Source organism: Crinia signifera, chromosome 3, assembly GCF_055691185.1.
Source record: "Crinia signifera chromosome 3, ASM5569118v1, whole genome shotgun sequence".
Classification (NCBI taxonomy): Eukaryota; Metazoa; Chordata; class Amphibia; order Anura; family Myobatrachidae; genus Crinia; species Crinia signifera.
In genome coordinates this window covers 5,679,050-5,703,514 of record NC_139219.1, presented here as the reverse complement: position 1 = coordinate 5,703,514, position 24,465 = coordinate 5,679,050, and the positions used below count along the sequence as shown (strand labels likewise).

The 24,465-nt window shown below is 47.4% G+C and overlaps 1 protein-coding gene across 6 annotated transcripts in view; it reads right to left on the bottom strand.

Moving 5' to 3' along the window:
* Positions 1 to 24,465, bottom strand: part of USH2A (usherin) — a 739,769-nt gene that overhangs the window by 194,994 nt on the left and 520,310 nt on the right. For all 6 annotated transcript variants that reach the window (XM_083175163.1, XM_083175160.1, XM_083175162.1 and 3 more), the window contains exon 49: positions 14,309 to 14,530. In XM_083175163.1, the coding sequence (XP_083031289.1) occupies positions 14,309 to 14,530 (222 nt within the window). The remainder of the gene's footprint in view (positions 1 to 14,308; positions 14,531 to 24,465) is intronic.

The window sequence follows — 24,465 nt, the reverse complement described above, 5'->3', positions numbered from 1 at the left end:
ACCTGAGTAATATTAATGAACTAATTGAGCATCTACCACTATCTGTATGTATGTTGTGAGAGGCAGAACGGAGCCCATATTAGGAGGAGATACAGGTCCTGATATGCCACATGGAGTAGTCTGGGGTTGCTCCAAGGTAGGTAGCTCTTAGTTCAGATATATCAAGTAAGGAGCCATTATCATGTGGCTCCTTGCTGGTTAATTGTAGACCCAATTTATGGTAACAGTGGTGTGGGGTGCGGTGCTCCTGGACTGGTTGGGCTGGGTGGCTTCAGTGCGGCATGCCCTTACATTCTATTAACACTTTCGGTACTTACAGTATGTAATATCTGGGCGCCCGATTTTTTCATTGCATCGCATGCAAAATAGTGGCATACTGTACAATTCATGCAATGCGATTTTTCATTGTAAAGACACGATTTTTAATTGTATAGTCACCCATGGGTGATTTCATACCCCACTATCTAACTACGCATGGAGCTGATTTTATATAGTGTGGTGAGCGCAGCGAGCCCCGCGAGGGGATGCAGAATACATGTAAAGTAATCCGCAGCCGCTCGCCACACTAATTAACATCAACTCCGTGCGTAGTTGGATAGTGGGGGTATGAAATCACCCATGGGTGACTATACAATGAAAAATCGCATTGCATCGCATGCCTTAAGTAGTGGCATGCAATGAAAAAATCGGGCGCCCAGATAATACACAAGTACCACACTTTCCCCTCACTAACACTATCTCTCTCATTTTAATTGCATTCCATTTTTTATTTTCTCTCTCTCTCTCTCTCTCTCTCTCTCTCTATATAGCTTCGGCTTCCTATCACTAATTATTAACACTTAGTATATCACTGGCATGCCGCACTGGGCCTCCTACCTTATGATAGTTTTTGGGGTGCCGCACCCTGCACCTAGATATAGCGCTAGGGACCCCCAATATACAGAGAAGCCCTGACGCGGCTTGGGGGCATAGCATACACCTGCGCAGGTATATGTAACCAATATCTCTGAATTCTATTATCATGTAGTGTTCTAGATTGGGTACTAGCATTGCTCAGTGTGCCGGGGGAACCAATGTCTTGTTACTTACTCAGTATTAACCCCTCCCTCATGCACCTGGGTAATGTTACTGAACTAATTTGAGCATCTGCCGCTATCTGTATGTTTCATACATACTTACCTATGGATTCCAACAATGGCCCATCCCCTTGTCCAGTAGAATCCCAGCAGTACCTGCGGAAGGAAATTATACTTACCGAGTCCTCCGGCATAGATCACGTCCTCTTTGATCCGAATTAGGCATCCCAGGGGTTTTAAAATAAGAACGTGGACACCTGAACCTCATACTGTATGAACGGCAAATTGGCAAATTTTGTTTCCATTATTTGTTTTGTTGTAGAACTACAAGTACCAGCGGGCCCTTTAATGTCCCGGATGCTGGAACTTGTGGTTCCCCAAGTCCCTGCACGCGGGGCACGCTAGCTCTAACTTGTAGTTCCACAACAAAGCACAAAAGTTGAATCTATTTTATACAGCACAAATCAGTCCGGGGCTCACCGCACAGGGGTACTGGGGACAGTTCTGGGCTTCAGCCTGGCAGGGTGTATCCTGGAGGGGAGGATTCCCCCAAGGTCCCTGCCTGGGCTGACCAATCAGTGGGATAATTCTTCGGCCGGTGGAACTTGTGTAAAAAGTTTCCCCCAGCTGTCGCCTCACCCTGCTGGCTGTTTAGGCCGATGCTGGTTGTCAAAACACGGGGGACCCATACTCTTTTTCTCCATGAGCCTGGTGCTGGTTTTAGAAATCCTCTTGACCCCCAACTTATTTGGCCCCTGAATTTCTAAAACCAGGCCCGGTGCTTTGAGCCCAGGGCTGCTTATAGGGGAATCATTTTTTTATTCTCTTCACGCAGGGCGGCGTTGTACGGATCGGACTGATCCGTGCAATGTTGCCGCTTCTTATGTATTTGGCGACTGTAAATACGGCTACATCTTACAAATCAGTGAATACAGCAGATTAGTACATTTGCCCTATTCCTGATTTGTATTTTCCCGGGATATGGATGATATCCATTCGTACCTGTGATCTGCCTTATCCTGGGATGTTACTAAATTTTCCCCTCAGTCTGTGCCCTCCTGCTGCCTAAATTTATTTTACGATTCATTTTACAGGGGGACCATAAGTACTAGCATGCCTTCAATACCCGCCTGCTGGTACTTGTGGTTCTCTAAGTACCAGTATGTGGGGGAAGCTTGCTGGGACATGTAGTCCTCTTGTTATTATTTCACTCCCCTCTCTCTAAAATAATAGGAGTGGGTTTTTTACATGCCGGCCCCTGGTGTCACCTGTCCTGGGTGAGTCCCATCCATCCCAGCAGCCGTCAGTGGCCCAATTAACCACATTAGTGTAACATGCACATACAGAGATAAAGGTGCATGTTACAATCTGCTACAGATCCAGCTCCCAGACAATATGGCAGATAGCTGGTTACAATGCCCCGGAGGATCCCGGCAATACATTGTTATGTGGTGTGCAGACGCTCCCCCAGCACCTGTATTACTCTCCTACAGCTCAGGGAGAGATCTAGGCACAAGTGCTGCCCCAGCACTTCTGCTCCCGCAGCATCTGCTCCACTTATAAAATACATATTGACAAAGACAACTGAGCTGGGACAGGGGAGATTAGATTTGGTGCGAGAAAGTCAATTCAATGTTATTGTATTAAAGGGCTCGTGTCGGCAAATAGGCCTTTGTCAAACAAAGTGCGGAGGTATACTGGGTGTCTGGTCAGCCGCACAAAGGATTGTACCCTTATAACCTGCTGGTATATATCGTCCTGCGATATATAAAGATCAATGTACTGCAAGTGTGTGATCAAATTCAGAAGAAAATTACAAATATCTATAAATAACAATAATACATTATTCTTATACGTTTGCCCCAATCTGAATGTGATTTGAGTGGACAGCAGTACCTCTTACAACCAATAGATGGCAATGTTGTAGTAGGTTTCTATAGAGTGTATTTCTATGGAGCTGATTTGCCCTGGTCAGGGCTGGGTACAGTGACACCTACAGGCTCATCAGAGAACAGCAATGGAACATGAGCGGTATCATACAGTACACGACAGACCAATAAGATCTAATATTTAGTGAGCTATGCTACCTGTGCCCAATAGGAACAGCTAATTGTGTGCACAAATAATACAGTATAATATATATTTCAATATTGAATTAAATTAGAATATAATTTGCATAACATTAATAATGTACTAATTAAAATCCTATCAAAATCCCGGCTTCTGCAGTGTGCTTCCAATGTGAGCTGTGACCATTTCACTTTCACTTTTGAGCTGTGACAGTTTTTAGCCCACAAACTCTTCACCCCACCCCCGGTCCCTCTCTGCTTCTGCCTACTATCTCTGCCTTCACAGCTTCCTCTCTCCATGTCCAGCAAGTTTGAAAACGATCAGTGTCCCTGCAAACATTGCTTTCACTTTCACCAAAGAGTCAATCTGAGCCGTCGAGTGGCCTCTAGTGGTGACTGGCGGTACTTCACCTCACAGAGGTGGGGAAAAGTCAGCCTTGGATTTATAAGAATTAATCCTTTATACTGTACCTGCCTATTATCCAGCGCATTACACAGAGTAGTCGTCACAGGAGCTTGCAATCCATATTCTCTACCATGGGCAGGCATAGGAATGTGGGAGGAATCCCGTGGAAACATACAAACACATATAGCGTCCTGGTTGGGGCGGGGTATACAGTATCAGGTGGCAATGAAAAGGTTGACTGTTTCTAAGCCAACCCCAAAAAGATCAACAGGTACATGGTCGGCATAGACAAAAGGTTGACATAAGCAAAGAGTCAACATAGAAGTGTTTGGCACATGAAAAGGTCGACATGGGTTGTTTTGTTTTAGCAGATGGACCCCAAGTTAGCGTATGGCTTTGGTTGCCATGCTCCGCTATCGCTGCACTCTAGATTACCGCTTACAATCTGAGTTTAAGTAGATGGTAAAGTATGAAAAAAAAAAAAAAAAAGTTTTTTAAGCGTGTCATCGGTCTCATTTATCAACCATTGCAATGTCGACCTTTTTGACTCTGCACATCCCACTGAGGTGTCCTGACTGGTCACTACCCGCCTCACTCAGTTACTGGGCAGTGATGCAGGTGCAGGAGGTGCTGCTGTCACCAGTGCGGGCATGCGCTCAGTACTGAAGCTAGCCACGCTCTGCAGATGTGTGTGCGCTCAGCTATTTATCAGCTTTACAGTATCATACATCCTACTTATAAATGAGTTACATTATTACAGTATCATACTGTATATCCTACCTATAAATGAGTTACATTATTACAGTATCATATATCCTACATATGAGTTACATTATTACAGTATAATATATCCTACCTATAAATGAGTTACACTATTACAGTATCATATATCCTACCTATCAATGAATTACAGTATTACAGTATCATGCTGTATATCCTACCTATAAATGTGTTACATTATTACAGTATCCTATATCCTACCTATCAATGAGTATCATTATTACAGGATCATATATCCTACCTATCAATGAGTTACATTATTACAGGATCATATATCCTACCTATCAATGAATTACATTATTACAGTATAGTATATCCTACCTATCAATGAGTTACATTATTACAGTATCATACTGTATATCCTACCTATAAAGTATCATACATCCTACTTATAAATGAGTTACATTATTACAGTATCATATATCCTACGTATAAATGAGTTACATTATTACAGTATCATACTGTATATCATATCTATAAATGAGTTATATTATTACAGTATAATATATCCTACATAAAAATGAGTTACATTATTAAATTATTATACTGTATATCCTACCTATAAATGAGTTACATTATTACAGTATCATATAGCCTACTTATAAACGAGTTACATTATTACAGTATCATACTGTTTATCCTACCTATAAATGAGTAACATTATTACAGTATAATATATCCTACCTATAAATGAGTTACATTATTACAGTATCATATATCCTACGTATAAATGAGTTATATTATTAAATTATTATACTGTATATCCTACCTATAAATGAGTTACATTATTACAGTGTAATATAACCGACCTATAAATGAGTTACATTATTACAGTATCATATATCCTACTTATAAATGAGTTACATTATTACAGTATCATACTGTTTATCCTACCTACTGTATAAATGAGTAACATTATTACAGTATAATATATCCTACCTATAAATGAGTTACATTATTAGTTGCAGCAACTCACATGTGTAGCTATAAATGCATTATCTGCATGGGTGGTCGGTAGGCAGTGTCAGCAGTTATTGCCCCGAGTTACGTTCTTCATAGGATGGTACAGCGTTACAACAGGGGGTGGCCACCATGCTTGGGATGACATACAGGGCCTTATTCTGGTTGGAGCGTCCGGGCCGTACGCGTACGTTCCGGGTTTTTTTTCGATCTGCGCATGTGCAGATACGCTAATGCGCCGGCGCGAGCACGCCACAACGCTTACGGCCGGGGTCTCAACGTGCGAAAAAACCTATACGCGAGCGTACGGGTAATGGGGCGGCATAGGGGCGTGTTGATGGGAGCGGCCGAAATAATGAGGGAAAATGGGCGTAAATATGGGCGTACACGGGGGTGTGCACCAGAAATGAGCGGTGCTACTACCGCACGATCGACTAAGGCACCGTTCGTTTCGGACACCAAACAGGCGGCCGCCAACCGACAGCTAAAACCACTCCTACAGATACCGTTTGCCAGCGTGCGCCTGAGTTGGCTAATTAACGCTGATTAGTACTCAAACACATACACCTGAATGTAATAAGCAATGCTGCAGTCTATTAACTCCAAACCATGATTTCACTGCCTGCAAGCCACACATGCAGCACGCAAACACATTGGAAGCTTATGTTTCTATACTTCTCCACATTTAAAGGTTTGTTTAATTTAAGGTAAGAATATTTTTATACGCTAAGGTAGGTATTTGATAAACTGACACATTCACTACCTGCTTTCATAGACTTTACGCAGTAGCACACTCAATCTACACAAGTCGACATGTGTCAACGTGTTCACTCTAATACTAACATAGGTTTTGTATTTAGGATACAATAACATAAACCACATCTAACAGCTACAAACGATGTTTCTGCAATGTTTGAAGCACATGACCACTATTTTCAACACAATCTTTGTATAGTACCCCAAATTATGACCTGTACCACTATCTCATCTGCTATGATTTGGATTTCACTACACTCTGGATGTAAGATGCCACCAATCACATTATTGCACTCTCATCTCTCTAACAAAGGATTCCTACATCTGCTTATGACACTGTCAAATCATATATATTTTAAAAGTTATGCATGTTTGTTCACAAGCTAATTTATCATGTTTGGCCCATTCACACATCTTTTTTTAGGGAGGACACATATGAATTCCTACACAAATGTACCTTTTCACCCTTGTTTGTCTGCCTCACCCACTCCATGAGGAAAGCATTGTTCTGGACCTGCTTTTACCTACTACTGTAGGAGCTACCTCACCTGCACACAAACTGCTTTCTCACCTATTAAGTTGCTCTGCACATGTGCTGACACAAACTAATTAGCAGGGAAAAGTTGGATAGGAACATGGGAATGGCCATGGAGAGGGTTACACATGGGAAACTTCCACCACACTTCAACAAATGTTCAAAAATACCCTGGTCAGTAAGTACACATAAATCTAGTATTTGTTTCACACAAGAAATTACACATACCACCATTTAGATTTAATTTGTAAAATTAATTTATTTGCTGTTCAGCATCACAGCTTGACACTTTAATGTGAGAAATAAAAAAAAAAAAAAAAAAATATACACACAAATAATAAAACAGCCAGAACAAGAGGTTGCATATCTCCAAACATGTGTTACCCTGCAAATGCAATGGTGAAAGAAATGGGGACACCAGAATACGTACTGCAACAACCAGGGTGACTACTAAGCAAGATACACACCACCAAAAAAAAAAACCTGCATTTGTAGAGGTCAAAATACGAACTTTCATGCCCATGGCACGCAAATGGATCGATGGGCAACTCAGGAAGCGGATGTCCAGTGCAATTTAAACCTTTGGCCTCCAACCACAGAGGAAGTGACCCAGGTCTCATTTGGGCCCTTTTTTGCCCCTTTTAGATGGGGCCTTGGGGACAGGGGCCTTTGGGTCAGCTGGCTTTCGGAGTCTTCTACTAGTCGCCACAGGAGGGTCAGCCGAGGTGGAAGGTTGGGGAGCAGCTTGGGGTGGGGCAGCAGATGGGGGATTGTCCCTTAGGGACCTGGCGGTGGACAGCTGCTCCGCAAGAAGTTCATTCTGGCGGCTGAGGTGTTGGCCAATGCTTAGCATGCCAGCCGCCAGAGTTTCATTAATGCGGTTCAACGCCTCAACCTGCAGCTGGTTTGTGGCCTTCCACTCCGCCAGAAAATCCGCCACCTGCTGCTGACGGATCGCAGCATCCACCCCTTGCTGCTCGATCCTGTCCAGCGTCACCAACAGGCTCTCACTCAATGTCTCCTGTGGCTGGGGCTGGGGGCGACGTCTTGATGGAGGCTGGACCACCTGCTCCACCTGTGGCTCTGCAGAGGCCGATGCTGCCGGTACATCCTGACTTTCTGCTTCTGCTAGGATAAGAATTGAAAACAATGTCACCATCACATACGCAATAAAAAATATCTTTCTAAATACAATGCATTACTGTGACTTACCATCAAAAGCAGCAGCAAAGACCTCCACCGGGAGCTCACTGTCCATATTGGAGATCCCCCTGATCTCCCCCACATCGATCACGTCACAGGAGTCCAGCTCCAGGGGGGTAAACTCCAAATGGTCAGGCATAGGACCGCTCCCGGTGGACATGCTGTGGTTGTACCGGTCAGTCATCTTCCTCTTCAGGGCACTTTTGAAGTCAGTCCACCTACAAGTTTAAAAATACAAATATCACCATGAGATATGTGCACCACTGTGCTACGTGTAGGGTTACCACCTAGTCCCTTTAATTCTGGACACATGTTACTTACACAGGTTCTGTGGCAGTTTAAAATTAGGTGAAGTGGAGTCTTGAAGTCAGCCAGCCACAGAACCTGTGTAATTAATATGTGTCCGGAATTAAAGGGACTAGGTGGTACCCCTAGCTACGTGACATTTCCTAGTGTGGGTGATCTTTTGTGCCATGTGTGGCCAAATATTTCTTTGATGGACCAAACCATGTGCACTGCAGGTGAGGCAGGTGTAAAACCCCATCCAAATCTGATTATCTCTGCACAAGTAACACCTGCCTCACCTGCAGTGCACATGGTTTTGTCCATCTAAGAAATATTTGGCCAGAAAGAGAGAACTAGAATAAGGGCCTCAGTTCCTGCTGGAGACTGCTGAACAAATTGCCCTGACAAACACACTAACCTTTTCTTCACCGCGTCCCAAGTTCTGACCACTGGTGACACCTGGTTCACTTCCTCTGTGATCTTGTCCCAAAGGTTTCTCCTTGCACTGGCACCTGGCTTCCTGGTTGCCAATTCAATCCATTCGCGTGCCCTGGGCACGAGAATTCGCATTTCGGCCTCTACAAATGCAGGGTTTCTCCTTCTGGTGGTGGTATCCTGCTCAGTCATCACCCTAGATGTTGCAGCACGTTTTCTGGTGGCCCCAGCTCTCTCACCATGCACCTGCTGGGTCACACCTGTTTGGAGAGATGCAACCTCTTGTTCTGGCTGGCTGCTTGGCCCTTGTGGAGCTGGTGGAGGTTCACCAGGGCCTGTTACTGAGGGGCCCGCTTGATCTTGCAGGCGACTCCTCTCTTGGGCCCTCCTTCTCCGCTCCTCTTCCCTCTTCTGTAATGCTTGAAGCATGGATTCGGCTTGTGCTCTCTGCAGAGCGTCCTCTGCTGCTGAATCGTCAGAGTCAGACATGTTTGCAGCAATTGTGGCCTGCATCTGACTGAATATTTATATGTTAATCTCCCGCCACGAACAAGGGGGCGTATATTTTTCCCCGCAAGGTATATGCAAATTTACGCCGATATTTCCCGCCGATAATTGCCGCTTAAATTACGCAGGTCTCAATGCACCTGATCAATCACCCGTATATGTATCTACTCAGGTTGTGGAGCATTGTGGGCTACATCGTGAAATGTGTGCACCTGTCATTCCAATGATGAGTGTTGTCAGCTGGTATCTGTTGGAGTTCGTGTATGCTTTGTGAGTCACATTTCAAAACATCACGTTATAATGCTTTCCTTACATATGTAATGTGTATGAAATTGTCATACAGCAACATGTTGCATTGTGGCCCTTTAGGCAGCGTAGTTATAAGTAGAGTGTTGCGTGTATCATTTTCCGCCTACTGTATATACAGTACTCCTCCCCATGCATATCGCTGTATCGTGCCCCCTTTAAGCAGCGTAGTTATAAGTAGACGGTTGCGTGTATTAATTTCCGCTTACTATATATATATACAGTACTTCTCTTCATGGCAATTGGTGTATTGAGCCCCCTTTAAGCAGCGTAGTTAGGAGTAGACGGGGTGCGTGTATTATTTTCCGCACACTGTAAATACAGTACTTCTCTCTTCATTGAATGCATGCTGTTGGTTGTGGTGTGTATATCGGAACGGTCCGCGTAAGTTTCTATTCGCATCCAGTTTGTTAATATAAGAGGGATTAATAAAGTTAATACCAAACAAACAATTTTTTCGACCAATCAGCAAGCACCAAAAGTGATATATGTACCTGCAATTAATAACTGCGCCATTGCCAATATGACTTCTACAAGAGCCAGGCCCTTTTCTACATGTGAGCTTTTGGCCCTGGTGGAAGTGATGGATCGTCACCTGGGGCCCAGGGGCCCATATGTATCTAATGCGGACAAGCGGCGGGCGTATAATGCTGCCCGCCGCCTGATATTTTCAACAACCGGCGTCCGCAGAAGCCTGGGACAGGTTGAGCGGCGCTGGTCCGACCTGCGCCGGCGGCAGCCGGTTCTACTCAGCAGCCTTCGCCGCCATATTGCCCGATGTAAGTTTTGATTACTAGTATGTCAGCGTTTTTTAGCAATGTTTGGTGTACTTTTTATAAATATGTTCCTGAGTATGGGGGTGTATATGGGGGTGTATAGGGGGTGTATATGGGTGTATAGGGGGTGTATATGGGTGTATATGGGGGTGTATATGGGTGTATAGGGGGTGTATAGGGGGTGTATAGGGGGTGTATATGGGTGTATATGGGGGTGTATAGGGGGTGTATATGGGTGTATAGGGGGTGTATAGGGGGTGTATAGGGGGTGTATATGGGTGTATATGGGGTGTATATGGGTGTATAGGGGGTGTATAGGGGGTGTATAGGGGGTGTATATGGGTGTATATGGGGGTGTATAGGGGGTGTATATGGGTGTATAGGGGGTGTATATGGGTGTATATGGGGGTGTATAGGGGGTGTATATGGGTGTATATGGGGGTGTATAGGGGGTGTATATGGGTGTATATGGGGGTGTATAGGGGGTGTATATGGGTGTATAGGGGGTGTATATGGGTGTATATGGGGGTGTATAGGGGGTGTATATGGGTGTATATGGGGGTGTATAGGGGGTGTATATGGGTGTATATGGGGGTGTATAGGGGGTGTATATGGGTGTATATGGGGGTGTATAGGGGGTGTATATGGGTGTATATGGGGGTGTATAGGGGGTGTATATGGGTGTATATGGGGGTGTATAGGGGGTGTATATGGGTGTATATGGGGTGTATAGGGGGTGTATATGGGGGTGTATAGGGGGGTTTAAGTAGTTGATCAGTTTTTGGGTGTAGGATATCAAATAGTTTGCATGATAAATGTCTGAAATTTCACAGCAATGATAATTTTGAAGGTTATGAGCATGACTAATGTGAATTTTTCTTTCCCCCTTTTTTATGAAACCCAATCTTCGATTTCTATGCCATCAACATGAACATTTCAGCACGGGCAAGGGCACGCATTGAAGCCCGGGAGCAGGCAGCCCGGGACCAGGCAGCCCGGGACCAGGCAGCCGAGGAGGAGGAGGAGGAAGAGGAGGAAGAGGAGGAGGAAGAAGAGGAGGAGGAGGAGGAGGAGAAGAAAGAGGAGGAGGAAGAGGAGGAAGAGGAGGAGGAAGAAGAGGAGGAGGAGGAGGAGGAGGAGGAGAAGAAAGAGGAGGAGGAAGAGGAGGAGGAGGAAGAAGAGGAGGAGGAGGAGGAGGAAGAGGAGGAGGAGGAAGAAGAGGAGGAGGAAGAAGAGGAGACCCAGGGTGCAGTTTTCACCCACACAATTTCCCCATCCCCCACCCCCTCCACAACCCCCCCCCCCTCCACAACCCCCCCCCCCTCCACAACCCCCCCCCCCTCCACAACCCCCCCCCCCTCCACAACCCACACCCCCCCCCCTCCCCACCCCATTTCCAACCCCCCTACACCTCTCCACCACCCACCCCCAAACCTCTCCACTCCCCAGTAACACCCAGTACCTCGGGCCAAAGACCAGGACCATCCTCCTTGCTCCTGCCTTCCCCAACCACTCCACAGCCAACCAGCGGCGCCCAGGATGGCTCAAGTAGCCGTAAGTAAATAATGTGTCTAATGTTGACCTACACATTTCTACACATAAGCAATCACAACAACCACATATGTGTATCCAACATCAACATTAGTTGCAACATATCACTGCAGGGCGACCATGAGGTGTGTCCTGTCCTTCTCCAGGAACAAGGGTCCCCTTGGTGGTTTTTTTGAGTGTGTCCATGCCTCACCCCTTGAATAATTGACATAACAGTACATCCAATGAGATATCCGACATTAGTGGTGTGGTAGTTATGTGGTGTTGGGTAACTCCAGTTCCCAGCATGATGTGCAACACAGGGCCAGATTATAATGGAGGCGCAAGGGGTCAGTGCCCCTGGGACCCCCTCTAGCTATGGGCCCCCTGTGGTTGTCATTTTTTTTTTTTAAAAAGACAATGTTTAAGTTATGTTTTTTTTTTTGTTGCTAAATGTTTTGCGCATGGGTGGGGTAGTGCTGCAGCTTCACCTATCTGCCAATGTGACAATGATTTATGGTGCTGAGCATCGGGAGGCAAGGCACACTGATTGCACAAGTGTGCAGTGCTTTTCTGGGAGTTGACTAAGTCCCATGACACTTTGCACCAGAGGACAGAGGCTGAGAAGTTTGTGCTGAGCTCTGATTGGTGGAGCTCATTACATACTTCTCAGGTCCATGGAGAACAGCAGCAGCAGCTTAGTCATAGGAGGGTTTTTAATCAGAGGCAGCACTAGGACTGTGAGGTCTCCTCCAGAGTAAGGGGCAGAGGGACAAACACAGGCTTTTCATGTGGTGTGTGTATATATATATATATATATATATATATGGTGTCTATTATTATTCCGAGTGCCGCCAACCCCCTGTCTATATATATATATATATATATATATATATATATATATATATATATATATATATATATCCCCTGCAGGTAACCATTGACCAAGTTTATTCTGCCTTTACTCTATGTTTTGACAGTATAATATTCGGCCATGCAGTGTGCGGCCAGTAATGACAAGTGCAAGGGGGCCCCCCGCTCTAAAGTACCCCGGGCCCCCCAAAGGCTTAATCTGCCACTGGTGCAACTGAAATGTCGAGATTGTTTTGGTAATAGTGTGTGAGGCCATGCGGATGCATGCTTTACAAACTATTTTAAATTTAGGACATTGCTGTACAAATTATAGGCCTACAGCTGTAGGCCTATAATTTGTACAGCAATGTCCTAAATTTAAAATAGTAAGGAGTGCTTAAGCCACAACAATGTCATAACCCTTAAATAGCACAGGCTAATTGTGAGGTTAGAGGACAGTCCCCCAAAAACAAAGTACCAATTGGGATACAGCATACATTCATTGATGAAGGAGTAATTGAATTAATGTTATTTACTATGTACAGTATGTGTGTGTTAACATATTTTTTTTTAGTACTGTGTTTACAGCAGACCCATCTTCAATGTAGTTTAAAAATGTATGTGCCCTTCACACATAACTCACAACTTTTTATTATGTACAAATACAACAAACATTTGTTTATGTTATATATTTTTTTTTTTTTTTATCCCTTCACTACAGACACTGAACAGCAGCAGGAGGAGGTGGCAGCCCTTATTCGGGAGATCTTCCTGACCCTTTTTTATTTGCAACTTCTTTTTGGCCTACTGGAGGCCCGCATTTAATTTTTTTTTATCCCCCCCCCCCTTATTATGTTTGTAAGAAATAAAAGTTGATATTGTATTATAAATTGCCTGTGTTTTTAATAATAAATATGTTAGAGGGCTTGTAAGGGTAGGTACATACAGATGTGTAATGTAAGTTATATTAGTAATTTGAGGTGAGGGGTAATGATTGATGTGTAAATGTGTGTGTTTTTGAGTAAAATAACACATAGTGAAAATGCATGAATGTTTAATGTTTTTCGATTAAAACATCACACATAACATCAGGGTAGGTATACATGTTACACATTTTGGACAAACTAATTATGGACATAATTTAGTACATATACAGAAACACCAACATAACTTGATTTAAAAGTAACAGCAATATGGGGACACATAGATAGTGATTAAAATGCCACATTAGAACATAACAAATATACATGTAATGTGGTTTAAAATGTAGTTTTATTAGGTCTTTATTAAGGTAGACAATTGAGTTAATAGAAAACAATAAGTGAATAACAAATAGATTAATTAATCAATTGTCAGATTAGTAGTTGAGAGGCAAGATTTGCAGGTCCATATATGTGAAGGGTATGCCAGCGTGCACGGACGTACGCTCACTCTCACGAGCGGTGACATAAGCTGAGTTTTCCATTGAAAACAATAGGGACCCGTCCGTGCAAGCTGGCGTACGCTCAGATCGCCGCAAGAAGGCGGTGGGGAGACGGAGGAAAGACGGCCGTAGACGGCGCCGTACGCTCAGTCGTACGCTAGTCGGCGGAGTGTAAGGGCTGGGCCGACCGCGTACGTTGCCGTACGCTCATTTGTACACCACTCCCCCTCTACGTTATTTCTGCCCGTACGCAAGCGGCCGATTTGTGGGCGGACTTAACCCTAACGGCCGCGTACGGCTAGCGTGCGGTAATTGTGAACGTACGCACGTTTGGCCGCTCCGATCAGAATAAGGCCCACAGTGTAAATAGGGCACCACCATACATTACAGTGGCAAAATACGGACACACCTGTAGCTCTCCGGTAAGCTGTTCCTTCATCTCCATTACCACAGCAGATAAATTGTTGCGGGATTATTTTGCCACTACAGCACTGCTGGGTGAAGCCATCGTAGAGTGAGTCTCCACAGCAGATCTGATGCCCAGATGACCAATAGGGAATATTCCCACAGCAGGAATCCCCTGGACCAGCCGACACTCGGTTTTGTGTCCTGTCATAGCAGCAGACATCTCCTGTTGGTAGATGTAACATAGGTGTATAAGGTGCACGGACATATACAAAACTGTACATATAATAAACGATGGCGAGACAGAAGGAAGCTGGAGAGAAACTGGGGGCTGGAGAAACATAAGTGAGATGAAGAGACAGAAGGAAGCTGGAGAGACAGTGGGGGGGGGGGCTTGAGAGACAGATGTGAAATGGAGAGACAGAAGGAAGCTGGAGAGACAGTGGGGGGGCTTGAGAGACAGAAGTGAGATGGCAAGACAGAAGGAAGCTGGAGAGACAGTGGGGGGGGGGGGGCCTCGAGAGACAGAAGTGAAATGGAGAGACAGAAGGAAGCTGGAAAGACATTGGGGGACTGGGGAGACAAAAGTAAGATGGAGAGACACTGGGGGGGGGGGACTGGAGAGACAGAAGTGAGATGGAAAGACAGAAGGAAGCTGGAGAGACTCTGAGGGGGCTGGAGAGACAGAAGAAAGCTGGAGAGACAGAAGTGAGATGGAGAGACAGAAGGAGGCTGTAGAGACAAGGGGGGCTGGAGAGACAGAAGGGAGATGGAGAGACAGAAGGAAGCTGGAGAGACACTGGGGGGGGGGGCTGGAGAGACAGAAGTGAGATGGAGAGACAAGAGGAAGCTGGAAAGACAGAAGTTAGATGGAGAGGCACTGTGGGGTACTGGAGAGACAGAAGTGAAATGGAAAGAAAGAAGGAAGCTGGAGATACACTGAGGGGGCTGGGGAGACAGAAGTGAGATAGAGAGACAGAAGGAACCTGGAGAGACATTGGAGGGCCGGAGAAACAGAAGTGAGATGGAGAGAGAGAAGGAACCTGGAGAGACATTGGAGGGCCGGAGAGACAGAAGTGAGATGGAGAGACAGAAGGAAGCAGGAGATACACTGAGGGGGCTGGGGAGACAGAAGTGAGATAGAGAGACAGAAGGAACCTGGAGAGACATAGGTGAGATGGAGAGACAGAAGGAAGCTGGAGATAAACTGGGTACAGGGGTGGGAAAAAACACAAGGATATTGGAGCTGGGGAGACAATAAGGGTCTGGAAAGAACATGTTGGGGCTGGAGAAATAAGATGGATGGAGCTGAAGAAAAAAGAACCTGTACAAGCTGTATTGTGGTCTATGGTAAACACGGTACATAGGAACCAAAGACATGAAAGAAATATAAACCAGGGTATAAATGAAATTCAGGTAGCAGGAAGATTTTCTGTGATTTCAGGTTGGAGTTCTGCGAAATGCGTTGTTGTTTTGGGGACAGGACTTTTTGTAGCTCTTGAAATTGATAGCTATTTCCACAGCTGATTTTCAAACCAAAATTCATATATCACTTCTAAGAACGCAGTACGTTATTTCCTCTGTATTTAAGTATACAGTATATTGTGCACTTGAAGGTGAGACTCCTTCTGTCTCGATGAGCACCTACCTACCAGCCCTCAGCCGGGTTAGATTAGGGGTCAGTACCTCTTTCTAGGGGCAACCTGTGGTTGGCATTCTTTTTTTTTAGCTAAAGGTTTTGTGCATGGCAGTGGGGTAGTGCTGCAGCTTTACCTGTCTGCCAATGTGACCATGATTAATGGTGCTGAGCATCAGGAGCCAAGGCACACTGACTGCACAAGTGTGCAGTGCATTACTGGGAGCTGACTAAGTCCCATTAAACTTTGCACAAGAGGGCAGAGGCTGAGAGGCTTGTGCTGAGCTCTGATTGATGGAGCTCATCATATGCTTCTTAGGCCCATGGAGGACAGCAGCAGCAGCCTCATCATGGGAGGGTTTTCAATTAGAGGCAGCGCTGAGCCTGTCAGGGCGCCTACAAAGTAAGGTACAGAGGGAAAAACACAGGCTTTTCGTGTGGTATTTTATATATATTTATGTTTATATTAATCCCGCCCCCCTGCAGTTACCCATTGACCAAGTTTATACTTTCTTTACTCCCGTGCAGTTTGCGGCCAGTAATGAAAAATGGGAGGGGGCACCCCTGTCTAAAGTAACCCCAGGCCCCCGAAGGCTTAATCCGGCCCTGGCCCACAGGTGACTATAAGTGTATGGTTTTTGCAGAGTAGGCTATACATTAAAATTGGCACTATGAAAGGTACTGAGTCCTGGATAAACGTTTATAATGTGTCAGTATTAGAGATGAAGGGACCCACTGTGTAGTTTCACGGCGCCAGCATGGCGCTGTGCATCTGAGTCCCCTTGCGGGGCTCGCTTCAGTCGCCCACGCTGCGGGCTCGGTGGCTCGCTACGCTCGCCACGCTATTTAAAATCAACTCCATGCCAACATGGATAGTGGAGGTATGAACTATCCATGTTGCCATGCTGGCGCCGTGAAACTACACAAGTACCAAGATTACCACTCCCAGAAATTGCATATGACAACAAGAATGGCGGTAAGCACTTGCAATAGTGGGACTGCAATACGTACGAAGTAGGGATGCCAATTCCGGGGCATTTTTTTAATCGGAATTCAGGACTGAAAAATGCCCAATCCCGGGATTCCCGGGATATAATTTAAAAAAAATGCCCCATATATTTACCTTTATGATACCTTTATGGTATGGGCGGGACCAGCCAGGAGCTGTTCTTCTAGGAGGTGCGGCCGAGCCCCCGGTGAGCTGGAGCTAGGTAGCTAGGAGCCAGGCTGGGGAGCTGTTCTGTTGGAGGCATTGCCGAGCGACGGGGAGCTGGAGCCCTATGCTCGGTAGCTTGGAGCCAGGCCAGGGAGCTGGAGGCGCACCTGAGAGCCGGGGATTGGCTACCCTAGTATGAAGCACAGCATGCACACTCATTCACATTGCTTTCTAGTGCCATTGAAGTGAATGTTAGAAAGGGCGGCATATGGAAGGGGAGGACCCTGCTCTTCATATCACTCCATCCTACACATCACATCATGGATGAGGAAGGCCCTGCTCGTCATATCACTCCATCCTACACATCACATCATGGATGAGGAAGGCCCTGCTCGTCATCTCGTTCCATCCTGCACATCACATAATGGATGAGGAAGGCCCTGGTCGTCATCTCTCTCCATCCTACACATCACATCATGGATGAGGAAGGCCATTCTCGTCATCTCGCTCCATCCTGCACATCATATCATGGATGAGGAAGGCCCTGCTCGTCATCTCCTCCATCCTGCACATCACATCATGGATGAGGAAGGCCCTGCTCGTCATCTCTCTCCATCCTGCACATCACATAATGGATGAGGAAGGCCCTGCTCGTCATCTCTCTCCATCCTGCACATCACATAAGGGATGAGGAAGGCCCTGCTCGTCATCTCGCTCCATCCTGCACATCACATCATGGATGAGGAAGGCCCTGCCCGTCATCTCGCTCCATCCTGCACATCACATCATGGATGAGGAAGGCCCTGCTCGTCATCTCGCTCCATCCTGCACATCACATCATGGATGAGGAAGGGCCTGCTCGTCATCTCGCTCCATCCTGCACATCACATCATGGATGAGGAAGGCCCTGCTCGTCCTCTCTCTCCATCCTGCACATCACATCATGGATGAGGAAGGCCCTGCTCGTCCTCTCTCTCCATCCTGCACATCACATCATGGATGAGGAAGGCCCTGCTCGTCTCTCTCACTCCATCCTGCACATCACATCATGGATGAGGAAGGCCCTGCTCGTCATCTCTCTCCATCCTGCACATCACATCATGGATGAGAAAGGCCCTGCTCGTCATCTCTCTCCATCCTGCACATCACATCATGGATGAGAAAGGCCCTGCTCGTCATCTCGCTCCATCCTGCACATCACATCATGGATGAGGAAGGGCCTGTTCGTCATCTCGCTCCATCCTGCACATCACATCATGGATGAGGAAGGCCCTGCTCGTCATCTCTCTCCATCCTGCACATCACATCATGGATGAGGAAGGCCCTGCTCGTCATCTCTCTCCATCCTGCACATCACATCATGGATGAGGAAGTTCCTGCTCGTCATCTCGCTCCATCCTGCACATCACATCATGGATGAGGAAGTTCCTGCTCGTCATCTCGCTCCATCCTGCACATCACATCATGGATGAGAAAGGCCCTGCTCGTCCTCGCTCTCCATCCTGCACATCACATCATGGATGAGTAAGGCCCTGCTCGTCTCTCTCACTCCATCCTGCACATCACATCATGGATGAGGAAGGGCCTGCTCGTCATCTCTCTCCATCCTGCACATCACATCATGGATGAGGAAGGCCCTGCTCGTCATCTCTCTCCATCCTGCACATCACATCATGGATGAGGAAGGCCCTGCTCGTCATCTCGCTCCATCCTGCACATCACATCATGGATGAGGAAGTCCCTGCTCGTCCTCTCTCTCCATCCTGCACATCACATCATGGATGAGGAAGGCCCTGCTCGTCATCTCCTCCATCCTGCACATCACATCATGGATGAGGAAGGCCCTGCTCGTCATCTCGCTCCATCCTGCACATCACATCATGGATGAGGAAGGCCCTGCTCGTCATCTCCTCCATCCTGCACATCACATCATGGATGAGGAAGGCCCTGCTCGTCATCTCGCTCCATCCTGCACATCACATCATGGATGAGGAAGGCCCTGCTCGTCATCTCGCTCCATCCTGCACATCACATCATGGATGAGGAAGGCCCTGCTCGTCATCTCTCTCCATCCTGCACATCACATCATGGATGAGGAAGGCCCTGCTCGTCATCTCGCTCCATCCTGCACATCACATCATGGATGAGGAAGTCCCTGCTCGTCATCTCGCTCAATCCTGCACATCACATCATGGATGAGGAAGGCCCTGCTCGTCATCTCGCTCCATCCTGCACATCACATCATGGATGAGGAAGGCCCTGCTCGTCAACTCTCTCCATCCTGCACATCACATCATGGATGAGGAAGGCCCTGCTCGTCATCTCGCTCCATCCTGCACATCACATCATGGATGAGGAAGGCCCTGCTCGTCATCTCGCTCCATCCTGCACATCACATCATGGATGAGGAAGGCCCTGCTCGTCATCTCGCTCCATCCTGCACATCACATCATGGATGAGGAAGTCCCTGCTCGTCATCTCGCTCAATCCTGCACATCACATCATGGATGAGGAAGGCCCTGCTCGTCATCTCGCTCCATCCTGCACATCACATCATGGATGAGGAAGGCCCTGCTCGTCATCTCTCTCCATCCTGCACATCACATCATGGATGAGGAAGGCACTGCTCGTCATCTCTCTCCATCCTGCACATCACATCATGGATGAGGAAGTTCCTGCTCGTCATCTCGCTCCATCCTGCACATCACATCATGGATGAGGAAGGGCCTGCTCGTCATCTCGCTCCATCCTGCACATCACATCATGGATGAGGAAGGGCCTGCTCGTCATCTCGCTCCATCCTGCACATCACATCATGGATGAGGAAGGTCCTGCTCGTCAGCTCCTCCATCCTGCACATCACATCATGGATGAGGAAGGCCCTGCTCGTCAACTCTCTCCATCCTGCACATCACATCATGGATGAGGAAGGGCCTGCTCGTCATCTCGCTCCATCCTGCACATCACATCATGGATGAGGAAGGCCCTGCTCGTCCTCTCTCTCCATCCTGCACATCACATCATGGATGAGGAAGGCCCTGCTCGTCATCTCCTCCATCCTGCACATCACATCATGGATGAGGAAGGCCCTGCTCGTCATCTCTCTCCATCCTGCACATCACATCATGGATGAGAAAGGCCCTGCTCGTCATCTCTCTCCATCCTGCACATCACATCATGGATGAGAAAGGCCCTGCTCGTCATCTCGCTCCATCCTGCACATCACATCATGGATGAGGAAGGCCCTGCTCGTCATCTCTCTCCATCCTGCACATCACATCATGGATGAGGAAGGCCCTGCTCGTCATCTCTCTCCATCCTGCACATCACATCATGGATGAGGAAGTTCCTGCTCGTCATCTCGCTCCATCCTGCACATCACATCATGGATGAGGAAGTTCCTGCTCGTCATCTCGCTCCATCCTGCACATCACATCATGGATGAGAAAGGCCCTGCTCGTCCTCTCTCTCCATCCTGCACATCACATCATGGATGAGTAAGGCCCTGCTCGTCTCTCTCACTCCATCCTGCACATCACATCATGGATGAGGAAGGGCCTGCTCGTCATCTCTCTCCATCCTGCACATCACATCATGGATGAGGAAGGCCCTGCTCGTCATCTCTCTCCATCCTGCACATCACATCATGGATGAGGAAGGCCCTGCTCGTCATCTCGCTCCATCCTGCACATCACATCATGGATGAGGAAGTCCCTGCTCGTCCTCTCTCTCCATCCTGCACATCACATCATGGATGAGGAAGGCCCTGCTCGTCATCTCCTCCATCCTGCACATCACATCATGGATGAGGAAGGCCCTGCTCGTCATCTCGCTCCATCCTGCACATCACATCATGGATGAGGAAGGCCCTGCTCGTCATCTCCTCCATCCTGCACATCACATCATGGATGAGGAAGGCCCTGCTCGTCATCTCGCTCCATCCTGCACATCACATCATGGATGAGGAAGGCCCTGCTCGTCATCTCGCTCCATCCTGCACATCACATCATGGATGAGGAAGGCCCTGCTCGTCATCTCTCTCCATCCTGCACATCACATCATGGATGAGGAAGGCCCTGCTCGTCATCTCGCTCCATCCTGCACATCACATCATGGATGAGGAAGTCCCTGCTCGTCATCTCGCTCAATCCTGCACATCACATCATGGATGAGGAAGGCCCTGCTCGTCATCTCGCTCCATCCTGCACATCACATCATGGATGAGGAAGGCCCTGCTCGTCAACTCTCTCCATCCTGCACATCACATCATGGATGAGGAAGGCCCTGCTCGTCATCTCGCTCCATCCTGCACATCACATCATGGATGAGGAAGGCCCTGCTCGTCATCTCGCTCCATCCTGCACATCACATCATGGATGAGGAAGGCCCTGCTCGTCATCTCGCTCCATCCTGCACATCACATCATGGATGAGGAAGTCCCTGCTCGTCATCTCGCTCAATCCTGCACATCACATCATGGATGAGGAAGGCCCTGCTCGTCATCTCGCTCCATCCTGCACATCACATCATGGATGAGGAAGGCCCTGCTCGTCATCTCTCTCCATCCTGCACATCACATCATGGATGAGGAAGGCACTGCTCGTCATCTCTCTCCATCCTGCACATCACATCATGGATGAGGAAGTTCCTGCTCGTCATCTCGCTCCATCCTGCACATCACATCATGGATGAGGAAGGGCCTGCTCGTCATCTCGCTCCATCCTGCACATCACATCATGGATGAGGAAGGGCCTGCTCGTCATCTCGCTCCATCCTGCACATCACATCATGGATGAGGAAGGTCCTGCTCGTCAGCTCCTCCATCCTGCACATCACATCATGGATGAGGAAGGCCCTGCTTGTCAACTCTCTCCATCCTGCACATCACATCATGGATGAGGAAGGGCCTGCTCGTCATCTCGCTCCATCCTGCACATCACATCATGGATGAGGAAGGCCCTGCTCGTCCTCTCTCTCCATCCTGCACATCACATCATGGATGAGGAAGGCCCTGCTCGTCATCTCCTCCATCCTGCACATCACATCATGGATGAGGAAGGCCCTGCTCGTCATCTCGCTCCATCCTGCACATCACATCATGGATGAGGAAGGCCCTGCTCGTCATCTCGCTCCATCCTGCACATCACATCATGGATGAGGAAGGCCCTGCTCGTCATCTCTCTCCATCCTGCACATCACATCATGGATGAGGAAGGCCCTGCTCGTCATCTCGCTCCATCCTGCACATCACATCATGGATGAGGAAGTCCCTGCTCGTCATCTCGCTCAATCCTGCACATCACATCATGGATGAGGAAGGCCCTGCTCGTCATCTCGCTCCATCCTGCACATCACATCATGGATGAGGAAGGCCCTGCTCGTCAACTCTCTCCATCCTGCACATCACATCATGGATGAGGAAGGCCCTGCTCGTCATCTCGCTCCATCCTGCACATCACATCATGGATGAGGAAGGCCCTGCTCGTCATCTCGCTCCATCCTGCACATCACATCATGGATGAGGAAGGCCCTGCTCGTCATCTCGCTCCATCCTGCACATCACATCATGGATGAGGAAGTCCCTGCTCGTCATCTCGCTCCATCCTGCACATCACATCATGGATGAGAAAGGCCCTGCTCGTCATCTCGCTCCATCCTGCACATCACATCATGGATGAGGAAGTCCCTGCTCGTCATCTCGCTCCATCCTGCACATCACATCATGGATGAGAAAGGCCCTGCTCGTCATCTCGCTCCATCCTGCACATCACATCATGGATGAGGAAGGGCCTGCTCATCATTACTTTTGGGACTGATACATTTGGAGGAAACAATAGTATCAAAAACAGAGAAAAAAAAACTCTGCCGCTGTCCCCATAAGCCCCTGCTCACCATGAATAGTAGGCTTTGCAATGCTCGTAATATGGGGGGCCGGCTGCGATGGTGCGATCGTGGTTCCATGCCCCCAGCTACCCCCGCTTCATAGGCCCTACCCTATAGAGCAAACCTAGACCTTAGTAATGCATTTTAGTTTGTCCCACATCTCAGACTGCTAAATAAAATGGAAAGCCTGGGATCGGAGTATATAACAGTGGAATGGATAAGAATTTAGGAAACAGACAGTTGTAGTAAATGGAGTGTATTCCACGCCCTGCGTCTCCTTCGCGCATGTGTGACCTCAGATCACTGTTGACCCAAATCACCATGGGCGCCTGACCCTCTTCCCGGTGACAGATTAAGCAGACGTAAAAGGGTCTTTGCTGAGTATTTAGCCATAAAGAACGGGCTTGTTACTATATAAACTCTATATCCAGTACTTCTCCCTATCCCACTATATATACTGATACACATAAACCATCGCACGGTGCCAGGCCTGGGCACTACTATCCCCCGCTGTCCCCTGGTTAGCGCTGATTTACAGCGAGCACCGTAATTTCTTCTCTAAAGATGTAAACACAGATTAATTCTCAGCGACCACTGGATGGAGATAGAGGTTATAAAATAAAATCATTCCATTACGGAGCATTGAGATTAATGAGACTATTTAACAGCCTTTGCCGGTCCTCCTGTGTGATAGCATTTTGTGATGACATCATCGGAGCATTCAGAATATTGTGATATATGAATTACTTTGCCAGGGTTTAGGGCTGGAGATGTGCAGAGCAACTTGGCAGAATTTCAAGTACCTTTGCACATAAAAAAGTATTATGCTGGAAGTATTGCCAACCAATCAGCGACGCCTACATATGTGATCGGAACTAATGGCTGTTACATCCCAGGAAGATTGCGAGGGTGCCATGGCGACAGGATAAGACTCGAACGCCATAGGCTGACCATCTATACACTGCCGATACTGTATATACTTCTGATACAGACACTTACTGGGACAGATATATGATTAAAGTCATGTCAGAGACAGGTAACATTGCAGCTATGATGTGTTTGCATATCTTATGTTTGATGCCTACGGAAATGGAACGTCAATCATAAGTTTCAATTCCTTGCTGCACTACGTTAACTAGCGGAACTATGTGAGACGCAACAGTTCGTCAGCCTGTATAATGTACGTTTAGGGTTCTGCACAAACACCTTATGTAGTACACACCTTTCACACCGCGCAAATAACCCGGGTCTTTGGCGGGTCGACTAGGGTCACTCTACAGTGTGAAAGGGCCTTTGGAAAAATCCCGGGTCCAGCAACGCGGCTATCCGACCCGGGTTAAAAGAAGGGTTTTACTCGGGTTGAAGCTGGTTGCTGGGCAGAGTGAATGAGTAATCAGTTTGAGCAACAGATCCAAGCAGAGCAATGAGTGACAGGGGACGTCCAACTTGAACCAACCGGAATGTGAGTCTATTAACACAAGGTACA